A 10,977-nucleotide genomic window follows, 5' to 3' on the forward strand; every position below is an offset into this window, starting at 1 on the left:
CCGTTGCCTGGATGGGGGTCCTGCCCCCCCCTGCCCCCCAAGCCTGTCTTTCCTGAAGCCCCTGAGCAGGGACCCCGATGCGTTTTTCCACCTAGAAACATCCTGCAAAGGGTTAACACATGGTGCCTGGAGCTTTTAATTAGGTGTTACCAGTTCTGGAGCATTTATCAGCCCAGCTCCCTCACCAGGAGCTGGTGGCGGTGGCCCGGGGCTGTGTTACCTTCTGCCCAGGTGTTTCCATGCCCTGCTGGGGTCACACCAGCCTTGGGGTCACACCAGCCTTGGGGTCACACCAGCCTTGGGTGCTGGGACTCGGCAGGTTGTGGCCTCACCCTATAGGAACCGTGTCAATAGGTGCTAATGGAAACATCCCCACTCTTGGTATCTCTCTGGCACCCACCCTTGTCTCCAAATCCCTCCCTCCCAACCTGATTTCTCACCCCTGTCCCAGGCTTGGGGCAAGTTTTGGTGGGAGGAGGTTGCCTTCTGCTTGGGTACAGGCGTAGCCCTGGTGAATGTGGTAGCTGGGGGCAGCTGGCCCTGACAGAGGGGAACATGAGGGTCTCCACCTGCACAGCCTGGGAGTCCCTCGTTCACGGCTGATGGCCCTCCCGGCACGAGCCCTGCCCACGCTGGGAGGGCGCTGGAGGGGTTCCCACTACCCACGAGCTCCCCGGCAAGCCCAGCAGCATCCCCACCGAAGGGCTCTGCTGGCCGGGGCACTGGGGAGGCGAGGGCTTGGCGGGGGGGGGGGGGTGTCACCCTGGGAGCAGCAGGACAGCTTTGGGCTGTGTCACAGCCGAGCTGGGGACACGGCCACCACACACCCGGGGACGCAGCTTGGACCCGCAGGAGACCTGGCACTCGCGCGTTACGTGCTGTCCTCACGCAGGGGCTGCTCAAATCCTGCCAGAAAACCGATTTATTCTCCCAGTGCCCTCAGAAACCCCCGGTGGAAGGACCCGCTCCCCTGCACACCCCTCACACCGCTGTGCGGCTCGGCGGGGCGCAAGGGGCCAACACCTCCAACACCATCCCCCCTGCTCTCCTCCCCATCCTTCATGGGGTGCGGGGGCCCCACAGACGGACCCACCCCTTGCCCAGGGACCCTCCAGCATCAGGGAGTCTCAGAGCAGGCACATCTGGCCAAAACCCACCCAGCCTCCACTCTTTCAATCTCAAGTGCGTTATTTTTAACTTTCCATCCGTACGCGTTTGAGCAGACTCACAAAAGCACTGTGACCTGCTTATAAGCAAACACCCGGCGTGGAGGGGCTCCGGAAAGCTCCAGAGTCAGCTCGTGCTGAGAAAAGCACCCGAGGGCTCGGCTTCCCCCAAAACAGCAAAACATTGTCACGGGCGGCTCCGCTAACAGGTTATTTTTCACTTGGAATAACCGGACACCGCTCGCTTCGCAAGGGTGACGCGTGCAGCTCCTCATCCTTCGGGAAGGCCAAATCTGCTCCGAGCCCACTGGAACGGTTTCGGGATAAACATCGTGTTTTTGCAAAATAAATGCATTTTCTGATGCGTTCAGCCAGTAGCAGTTTTAGGCTCTAAACCAGGTGGGGCAGGGCCAGCACCGGTGGAGGGAGACACGGCCACGCGAGACGGGAGGTGGGGGTCTGGAGGGGCTCCGTTGCTGGACTTTGGAGGGTCCCCAGGGCTTTCAGGGGGGGCTCAGCCATCCTTTAAATCTCCTTCGCCTGCTCCACTCATAAGAAAACCACCTTCGCCTGCCCTTCTCCAGGCTGGAGGTGAGCCCTGCCCTGCCCACCGGCCGTGGGGCAGCACAGACCCGCTCCGTCCCCACTGCGAGGATGTGGGGCAGCCGGAGGGGGGGGCACCGTGACGGGGGGGCACCGGGCTTGGCCCACGCCTTGGCCTTGGGGTTTCCCCGCTGTTGGGGCTGGATGACGGGACCCGTGTCACGGGCTGTGTCCCTGTGCTGGATCCAGCATCAGCCCCAGGGCCACCCGCTCCTTGTCCCCACGGGAGGGTGACCCCCGGCAGCCCCCCCTGCCTGCGGGGGGCTCTGCAGGGCGAGGGCCCCCCCCCGGGAGGTGAAGGACGCCCGTGACTCTCCCTGGGGCTGCACGGAGTGTGGAGGGGGGCGGGAGGTTTGGGGAAACTGCACCCATGTTCCCACCCCTGCGACCCACAGTTGGAGGGCTGACCCCTCATCCCCGTCCCCCTGTGATGCAACCGGAGACCTGGACCCGGATCCCCATTCCCCCCCCCGCCTCGCGTGATGCAACGGGGGTCTCCGTGGGGGCCGTGGCGGAGCTCCGCAGGGGGCGGGAGCAGCAGTGCCCGGGACCCCCCCCCACCTCCCCCGGGCCCCCGTCGGGGCGGCCCCGAGCCCCGGGAGGCGGTGCCGCCCCCCAGCCCCCCCCGTCGGGGCACGGCGCTGGCGGGAGGCGGCTGAGCCGCAGAAGCCGATCGTTCGCCGCCGCGCTCACGTCGCGGAGCCGGGGTCGCCGGTTCCGCCGGGGCCGCCGGGGCCGCCGCTGCGCCGGGTAAGCGGACGGGGGGAGGCGGCCGCGGAGCGGGACCCCCGCGGGCACCGAGCTGGATCGGCCGGGGACCCTCGGGGCGGGGGGAGCATCCACGGTGGCCGTGGAGCACGGGTGGGCGCAAACCGGGGGGTGTCCGTGCTGGAAGGGGGGGGGGGGGGCGCTGTCCAGCCTGGAGCGATGGGGAGCACCCGGGGATAGCGGGGGGGGGGAGCTCTGGCTGCTTCTCCCTCCGGACCCCTCCGGCTGGGCTGTGCGGGGAGGGGGGACTGCGGAGGTGGGTGTCTGCGAGCAGGAATGGGGCCGGGAGGTGATGGGGCGCAGCAGATTTGGGGGGGGTCCCATCCTGGGTGGCAGGTAGCGGCAGGGGGAAGAGGCACAGCAGGTCCCAAGGGAGCCCCCGGAGAGGTCTCCTCGCCTTCCCCTGGGGTTGTCCCCTGCAGCCCCCGCCCCTTCCCGGGGCAGGGTGGCAACAAGCCACCCCTGAGGTGCTGGCCACCTGCTGGGGTGAGCAGCGGTGACACCGGGGGTTGTCACATCAGTTACCGGGATGGCTTTTGGGCTTTTGCTCCCTTCCAACTTCGGCGGCACGGCCCCCTCGCTTGCCAGCTCCCCCGGGGGCTGGCAGCCGTGCTGTGGAACCTGGCAAGGCTCGCCCAGGAGGTGTGATCCAGTTATGCCCTGGCTGCTCTGCCTGATGCTCCCCGAGGTTTTGGCCCCAGCAGGGAGCTGTGACAACCCAGGACATGCCTGTGGCTGGCACATGCACCCCGGTTCTTCTCCTCGGGGAGCGCATCCCCTTGTCCACACCAGTGTGGGTGGCCAGCAGAGCCGTGCCATCCTCAATCCTCCACCTCTCACTCAGTATTTGGGTCCCCAGCTCAGCCCGAGGCGCACCCCAGTGCTGGGAGCACTGGCCACGGGCCGGCGGGGGGCAACCATGAGGGACGTGTTCGGGTCCGGGTACCGGCAGAGCCTCGTCCATCTTGCCTGGATGTGCCTGTTCTCCTCCATGCCGGTAAGGGGGGCAAACCGAGGCAGCGGGGTTGGCACTACCGGGCTTTGACCCACTGGTCCTGGCTTCGTCACATCTTCTTGCCCATCTCGAGGATGTCGGCACACAGCAGTTTGTCAGGGAGCTGCTGGGCGCCGTGGTGGGGCGGGCAGGCCGGCGGGGCAGCCGGCCGGAGGCTCTGACCCGGCTCTGGGCACGCAGAACGGCGGGGCCAAGGTGCTGGAGAAGACCTTCGAGGAGTGGATGCGGTACCGTGACGAGTGCTTGAGGAGGATGGCGAGCGAGCCTTACCCGGCAGGTACCCGGCACTGCCCCGGCTCGGGGTCGGACGTGGAGACACGCGGAGCTGGGCGATGGCTGGGGCTGGGGCCGCGTTTCATCCCTCCTCCAGCATCCCCTACGCTGGTCACCTACGGAGGGGTGAGCCGGGGGGGGGGCTCACGAGCGTCTCCACATCTCAGTTGGGATGCCCAGGGCTGGGATGGCACAGGGGGCCGAGGCTGGTGTGGGGCAGCCCACGGGCTCAGGGTGATGCCAGCCCCCTCGGAGGTGCTGGTGGGGGGGGCTGGCGTGGCGGGGATGGATGTGGCCGTGCTGCCGGCATTTGACCATCGTCTTTTCCCCTCCTTGCTGCTGTTGCAAGGGCTCTTCTGCAACCGGACTTTCGACATGTATGCCTGCTGGCCCGACGGGAGCCCCGGCACCGCCGTCAACGTCTCCTGCCCCTTCTACCTGCCCTGGTTTGAGAAAGGTGATGATGACCCTCTGCCGCTGCAGAGCTGGAAGCCAGGGCTGAGCCATGCTGGGAGGGGAGAGGCTCTCGGGGTTTCCCCTCCTGCCCGGTGCCGGGGGGGAGGAGAGAGGGACCCATGAGCAGCCCTGGGGGTAAGGGGACACGTGGGGCCCAGAGCTCAAGCCCCGCTCTGCAAGAGAGTCTTTGGGGCTGAGCAGAGTCCGACCCACAGTCCTAGGAGAGGGGTTTTTGAGGGGAGCCCCGGGGGAACGCGCCGGTGCTTCGTGTCCGCAGTGAAACACGGGCTGGTGAGCCGCAGGTGCGGCGCCGACGGGCAGTGGGTGACGGTGAACGGCAGCCAGCCCTGGCGAGACTACTCGCAGTGCGAGGAGGAGATGGAGTCTGCCGCCGAGGAGGTGGGGTGCCCCGGCCTGGCCGCCGGGCAGGGACGAGCGGGGGCACCCCGGCCGCGCGGGTGGGTGCTGCTCCCCCCGGGCTCACCGGCGCCCTGCTCGGCTGCAGGAGGGTGCCCGCCGGCTGATGGTGAGCTTCAAGGTGCTCTACACCGTGGGCTACTCGCTCTCGCTCCTGACCCTCATCTCTGCCCTGCTCATCCTCACTGTCTTTAGGTAGGAGAGTCGGGGGGGGGGGGGGGACGCGGTTCTGCCCCTCGTCTTTCCCAGCTGGTGAGAGCCAAGCTGAGGGGTGCCCCCGCTCCCTGCCCAACCCCACACACACACACACACACCCTCACTCTTGGCAGGAAGCTCCGCTGCACCAGGAATTACATCCACGCCAACCTCTTTGCCTCCTTCGGGCTGCGGGCGACCTCGGTGATGGTGAAGGACGCGCTGCTGGAGAAGCGCTGGGGCATGGAGCTGGTGCAGGTGGCCGACTGGGAGGCTCTGCTGAGCCACGAGGCAAGCGCTGCCCCGGGGGGGGGGACCCTGCTCGGTGCTGGGCCGGGAGAGGGGTGGGAACCCTCTCCCCAGGGAGTGGGGTGGTGCAGCCAGACGCCAGTGCCCACGCAGCCCCAGGCACCTGGTGGGCAAGTTCTTGGGGTGCCCATGCACCTGCTAGGCAAGCTCTTGGGGTGCCTGTGCTGCCTGTGCACCCTCTGGATAAGTTCTTGGGGTGCCTGTGCAGCACCGTGCACCCTCTGGGTGAGCTTCTGGGGTGCCCGTGCACCTGCTAGGCAAGTTCTTGGGGTGCCTGTGCTGCCTGTGCACCCTCTGGACAAGTTCTTGGGGTGCCTGTGCAGCACCGTGCACCCTCTGGGTGAGTTTCTGGGGTGCCCGTGCACCTGCTAGGCAAGCACTTGGGGTGCCAGTGCTGCCCATGCACCCAGTGAGCAAGTTCTTGGGGTGCCCAAGCCCCAGTGGGTGGGTTCTTGGGGTGCCTGGGCAGCACCGTGCACCCAGTGGGCGAACTCTTGCGGTACTCGTACACTTGCCAGGCAAGCTCTTGGGGTGCCTGTGCACCCAGTGGGTGAGCTCTTGGGGTGCCTGTGCTTCCCATGCACCCAGTGAGCAATTTCTTGGGGTGCTCATGTACCCTGAGGGGAGCCCTTGGAGTGCACATCTTGCCCATTAACCTCATGGGCAAGGTCTTGGGGTGTCTACGTTGCCTGTGCACCCTCTGGGCAAGCTCTTGGGGTGTCCATGCTCTGGTAGGTGAGTTCTTGGGGTGCCTGTACACCCACTAGGCAAGCTCTTGGGGTGCCCGTGCTGCCCACGCACCCAGTGGGCAAGTTCTTGAGGTGCCCATGCACCCACTGGGTGGGCTTTTGGGGTGCCTGTGCAGCACCGTGCACCCAGTGGGCGAGCTCTTGCGGTACTCGTTCACTTGCCAAGCAAGCTCTTGGGGTGCCTGTGCACCCAGTGGGTGAGCTCTTGGGGTGCCTGTGCACCCAGTGGGTCAGCTCTTGGGGTGCCTGTGCACCCAGTGGGTCAGCTCTTGGGCTGCCCATACACCTGCCAGGCAAGCTCTTGGGGTGCCCGTGCACCCTGTGGGGAGGTCTCGGGGTGCTCATGCTGCCCATTAACCCGACGGGCAAGCTCTTGGGGTGCCTGTACACCTGCGAGGCAAGCCCTTGGGGTGCCTGTGCCCCCCAGCGGGTGAGCTCTGGGGGTGCCCGTGCCCCCGCGGGCGCGCTGCCGGCCCCACAGCGGGTCTCCTCTCGCAGGCGGCGCTGGGCTGCCGGGCGGCGCAGGTGCTGATGCAGTACTGCATCCTGGCCAACCACTACTGGTTCCTGGTGGAAGCCGTCTACCTCTACAAGCTGCTGATCGGGGCCGTCTTCTCCGAGAAGAATTACTACAGGCTCTACCTCTACCTGGGCTGGGGTAGGGGCCACCCAGGCGTGCGGTGGGGCCGGGGACAGCAGCCAGTGTCGGCCAGCGAGTCGAGCAAACCGGCCCCAGGAGGGTGTGGGGTGGGGGGTGTGGGGGGGCTGTGCTGAGCCTGGGTGTCCCCACGGTGTCCCCTGCCCCAGAGCCGGTTTCTCAGCTCAGGCGGGTGCTTGGTTTTACAGGGTTTGCTGTGTGACTTGCAGGGACCCCCGTGGTGTTTGTGGTGCCCTGGATGGCCGCCAAGTACCTGAAGGAGAACGCGGAGTGAGTGGGGACGGATGGAGGGGGGGGGGGGCAGGGGGTGTCCCACTGGGGTGCTCAGCCCCAGGCTGGGGTGTGGGCTCGGCTGGAGAGTGGGACAGAGACTGCCACGTGTCCCTGACCCACCGCGATGGGGCTGGCACGCTCTTGGCCTCATCCTGCACCCCCCTGATGCTGCTGCTCTCCCCGGGCAGGTGCTGGGCGCTGAATGAGAACATGGCTTACTGGTGGATCATCCGCATCCCCATCCTGCTCGCCTCCCTGGTAGGGGGGGCACTCACCAGCCCCACGCCTTTTCGGAGAACAGCAGCTCAGCCCCTGGCTCCCAGCCCTGGGGGGGGAAGTGGGGGGGGGGGCAACGACCCCCAGGGCAGCTCCCAGCAGCGCGGGGTTGGCTTCCAAGGCATCATGTTCAATGCACATGGGGTGTTTTTTGCACCAGCTTGCTAACCCCCACGTTCCAGGGGTCTGGGGGCAGGGCGGGGGCTGTGCTGAGCCCCAGGGAAGGGGGGTTCCAAGCTTCCTAGCCAGCATTTTGGGATGGCAGGAGGGGAGGAAGGGCAGCTCTGGGGACCCAGCACCGTCGCAGCAGCCTCAGCAGCACCAGTGTCGTCTCCTGTGGTCCCCAGGGGTGTGTATCAAGGCTGTGAGGGGTGGGGGGTGCTGGGCTACGTGCGCCCCTGCCCTGTCTCCCCTCTCCCAGATCAACCTGCTGATCTTCATGCGGATCCTCAAGGTGATCCTGGCCAAACTCCGGGCTAACCAGAAGGGCTACGCAGACTACAAGTTGCGGTGAGCCGGGGCGGAGAGGGGGGGCTGGTTGTGGGTCCTCCCTGGTCCTGAGGCTACACCACCTCCACATCCACCTCCCCAGCCACCTCCCCCCCCACCCCGCTCCTCAGTAAATGACCACCCTGAGATTAACTAAGAGCTCTTCCCTGCCCGCACCTATGCCCAAGCACCTTCAGTACTCGTCGCCGAAGCTGTCCCCTCATACTCTTTCAGGCTGGCCAAAGCCACGCTCACCCTCATCCCCCTCTTCGGGATCCACGAGGTCGTCTTCATCTTCGCCACCGACGAGCAAACCACGGGCATCCTGCGCTACGTCAAAGTGTTCTTCACCCTCTTCCTCAACTCCTTCCAGGTGAGCCGGGAGCGTGACATGTCCTTGCTCTGCCCTGGGCACATCGGGGAGCAAGAATTGGAGGGTCCCTTTTCCATCGCACTCTCCCCACGGTGCCTCAGCCTGTGAGGGGGGGTCGGGGAGGGGGGACACTGGCTTTCCCACCCCCAGCCCTGTTGTTGAGGGTGTGACGGTGCCTCCTGTGCTCTCTAAGGCTGTGGTGGCAGTGGGACCTCAGCCCCAGAAGCGCCCAGAAACGGCCTGGGGAGATTAAACCCATCCCAGCCCCGGGAGAAGGGGTGGTAGTGGGGGCTCACTCCCCTCCTCTCCCTCCAGGGCTTTTTGGTGGCCGTGTTGTACTGCTTCGCCAATAAGGAGGTACGTCCCCCCCCGCAGCTTCTCCCACCTCGGCCGGTGGCTTTGCCATCCCACCCCTTGCCTGCTCGGTCTGGGGGGAGGGCACAGCCAGGGCAAAGCCCCCACTCTCTCCCCTCTGTGGCAGGTGAAGTCAGAGATGAAGAAAAAGTGGCAGCTCTGGAAGCTCGACCACCCGGCGCTCTGCTGCGCCCAGTGATGCGGCGACCGGCCCCGCGGAGCCGGGGGCCAGGGGCTGCTGGCCACAGCGGGGGGGGGGGGGTGGGGCCCGTGGGGAAGCCGTGCTGCGGCAGCACCCACCCCAAACAGCCGGGCTGGGACCAGAGACCCAGCTCTGCCGCACCCGAGAGCGCTGGAGGTGCTGGAGGGGACGTTCCCCCCCCCAGCCATGGTCCGAGGGGGAGGCAGGCACCCTCGGCCCTTCCCAGACATCGCTGCCCGGGGAGGTGCGCCTGCCGCTTTCTGCCGCTGCCTGAACACCAGCAGCCACCTCTGTTGGCACCCACCAGGCAGGGCGTGCTCGGGGGAAGCCCCGTCCCCAGCCGCGCCAGCCCGGCCCCCCGTAAAAGGGGATGCGGGCGGCTGGAGAGGGAGCCTGGCCAGCAGCGGGGAACGGGAGACCCCAGATGAACAAAGAGCTCCCGCTGCACCCCGGGCCACGCCGGCACTGCTCTGCCCAGGGTGTCACCTCCCTACTCTCCTCGCCCCAAGCAAGAACCATCTCACCAGCACCCCGAGAGCTCCCCGACAGCCGGCCCAGAGCCAGCCCGCAAAGCTCCTCCTCGTAGCGAGGGGCTGCTTCCGCGCCTTCTCACCAGCCTCACGGCTGACGTGGAACGTGGCACCAGGCACACAAACCGCCGGGTTCCTGAGCTCCTCCTGCAGCAGAGCCCCCCCCCCCGAGCCCCCGAGCCCCCCCTTTGCAGCCAGCAGAGCCAAGGCACCCGCCACGCATGTAGTTTCCCGCGGCTCTTGAGCGCTTTGACCGTTGTGTTTACCCTCCACGTTAAGGGCAGCCCTGCTTCTCCTTTTGGGGGGAATCACAAGGGTGAGCAAAGGGCTCGAGTACCTCAGCTCGCTGGGAGCTGAGCCCGAGCTCCCACATCCCTGGCCCAGCACCCAGCCCAGCCGCCTCTCCCTTCACAGCGGGGAGAGCTGCTAAGCCCCGGGCAGGACCCACGCTCAGCTCAGGAGCTGTTTTGCCGGCAAAAAGCTGAGCGTTTCTGGGCCCAGCTGTGCCACAGCTGGCGCTCAAGACGTTTGCTTGGCAGGAGGGTGCCAAGGCAGGGGCTGCCTACCCCCGTCAAGCCCTGGGAAGCCCGGGAGCACCCACACCCCTGCCTTTGCGAGCGAAGCAGCTGAGGCTGTGCGGCTGGAGCAGCGCTGTTCACACGCAGCTGCACACATCTGGCTCACGGCTCCCTCCCCGGGACGGGCCCTCGCTCTTACCCCCAGTAGCAGGACAGACCGTGCTGCTTCGCCTTGCAGAAAAAGGCCACCCCAGCGGGGGAGGAAGCAGCTCTCTCTCCCCCTCCAGCCCCCTTCGCTTCCAGGCTCGGGGGGATCCTCCTGCGGCCGCAGCATCTCAAGGAGGGCTGCCTTGAGCACGGGAAGGAAAGAGGCCACGCCAGGCTCAGCTGGGTTCAAGGCTGGAGGGTCACGCAGGAGTTTTCCCGGATCGACGTAACCCCTGCGAGACCATTTTGCGCATCAACTCCCTTTTCAGATGTAAATAAACATTTATTTTTCAGCACGCGGAGCATGCTGCTTCTGTCTGCTCTGAGGGAGGGAAACAGCTCCCAGGTTGCCTATATGGTTTGCACCCGAGCACACACCAGCCCACTTAGAGGTGCGTTAAACTGTTACCCAGAGCCCCTGGCTCAACCTAGCACTGTGTTCCCCTCCCTAGGATTACAGAGAAGCAAGCAGCAAAATAAAACACTGAACATGATGGTGATAAATACAAACAGCAACATGTCTAGCCCTGGTCTGTGCGCTTGAGGCACTGCTGCAGGAGCTGTTGCCAAAGTTCTGAGTTGGGAGGAGAAAGCTGGCCCTCTTCTTGAGATTGAAGAGCTCTAGTTTTGACCAGAAAGAGGTTTTTATGTTGTCCCATTTAAAACTTTTTGTAGCTGCTGCTGGGCGGTATCCTCTTGATCACCTGTCTCTAGGGACAGATCAAAGGTGGGCTGAAGGTCTGGAAGAAGAGTCACACCAACAGCTCACTCCAGCCTCGCAGCAGAGCTGGGCACGAGATCAGTGCTTCATCCTGAGCACAAAATCCCAGCACCTAACTCAACAAGGCTTAAACTCATTGCTAAATGAGTACAGAGACAACCGCCTTTGTCACGCGGCTGGGACCTTCGGGGGCAAGAGTGGCACAGCCCAGCTGGGAAGGGAAGGGAAGAGCTGAGCCCTCGGAGGAGCACACACGTTGGTACCTACTCCTGCTCTTCCTCTGCAGCCCCCGCTCTGCCTGACCACGGGAATTCCCGCATCACCCCAGCCAGTGCTGCCGGGGTGTCACCTCCGGCCAGAGCCCCAGACCCCTCTGCACATGGCCATGGGGGGGGGAGGGAGGAAGCTGAAAAGCATTGTACGCC

At 65.6% G+C, this 10,977-nt stretch overlaps 1 protein-coding gene across 7 annotated transcripts; it reads left to right on the top strand.

Annotated features, from left to right (window-relative positions):
* The first annotated feature begins 2,476 nt into the window (after nucleotides 1-2,476).
* Nucleotides 2,477-10,127, top strand: LOC116962204 (glucagon receptor-like). 7 transcript variants are annotated; one of them, XM_042798937.1, is made up of 14 exons: nucleotides 2,477-2,519; nucleotides 3,397-3,534; nucleotides 3,733-3,829; nucleotides 4,175-4,282; nucleotides 4,559-4,680; nucleotides 4,787-4,893; nucleotides 5,028-5,184; nucleotides 6,450-6,609; nucleotides 6,819-6,879; nucleotides 7,071-7,140; nucleotides 7,424-7,668; nucleotides 7,882-8,020; nucleotides 8,336-8,377; nucleotides 8,502-10,127. In XM_042798937.1, exons 2-14 carry the CDS (start codon nucleotides 3,457-3,459, stop codon nucleotides 8,571-8,573), a joined length of 1,458 nt encoding a protein of 485 aa, XP_042654871.1. In that variant the 5' UTR covers nucleotides 2,477-2,519; nucleotides 3,397-3,456; the 3' UTR covers nucleotides 8,574-10,127. The 7 variants fall into 7 exon arrangements, with proteins under 7 accessions (XP_042654871.1, XP_042654868.1, XP_042654869.1 ...); XM_032995375.2 differs by lacking the exon at nucleotides 2,477-2,519 and having other exon boundaries at nucleotides 3,076-3,534; XM_032995378.2 differs by lacking the exon at nucleotides 2,477-2,519 and having other exon boundaries at nucleotides 3,077-3,534; nucleotides 7,613-7,668.
* Nucleotides 10,128-10,977: the final 850 nt, after the last annotated feature.

Source organism: Tyto alba, unplaced genomic scaffold, assembly GCF_018691265.1.
Source record: "Tyto alba isolate M040663 unplaced genomic scaffold, T.alba_DEE_v4.0 Super-Scaffold_28, whole genome shotgun sequence".
Lineage (NCBI taxonomy): Eukaryota > Metazoa > Chordata > Aves > Strigiformes > Tytonidae > Tyto > Tyto alba.

Coding starts and splice junctions, on each gene's coding strand:
- LOC116962204 (XM_032995375.2), top strand. CDS start 3,193: ATGCCCTGGCTGCTCTGCCTGATGCTCCCCGAGGTTTTGGCCCCAGCA. Junction 4,894..5,027: donor CTCATCCTCACTGTCTTTAG/GTAGGAGAGTCG, acceptor CACTCTTGGCAG/GAAGCTCCGCTGCACCAGGA. Junction 7,141..7,423: donor CCATCCTGCTCGCCTCCCTG/GTAGGGGGGGCA, acceptor TTGGGATGGCAG/GAGGGGAGGAAGGGCAGCTC.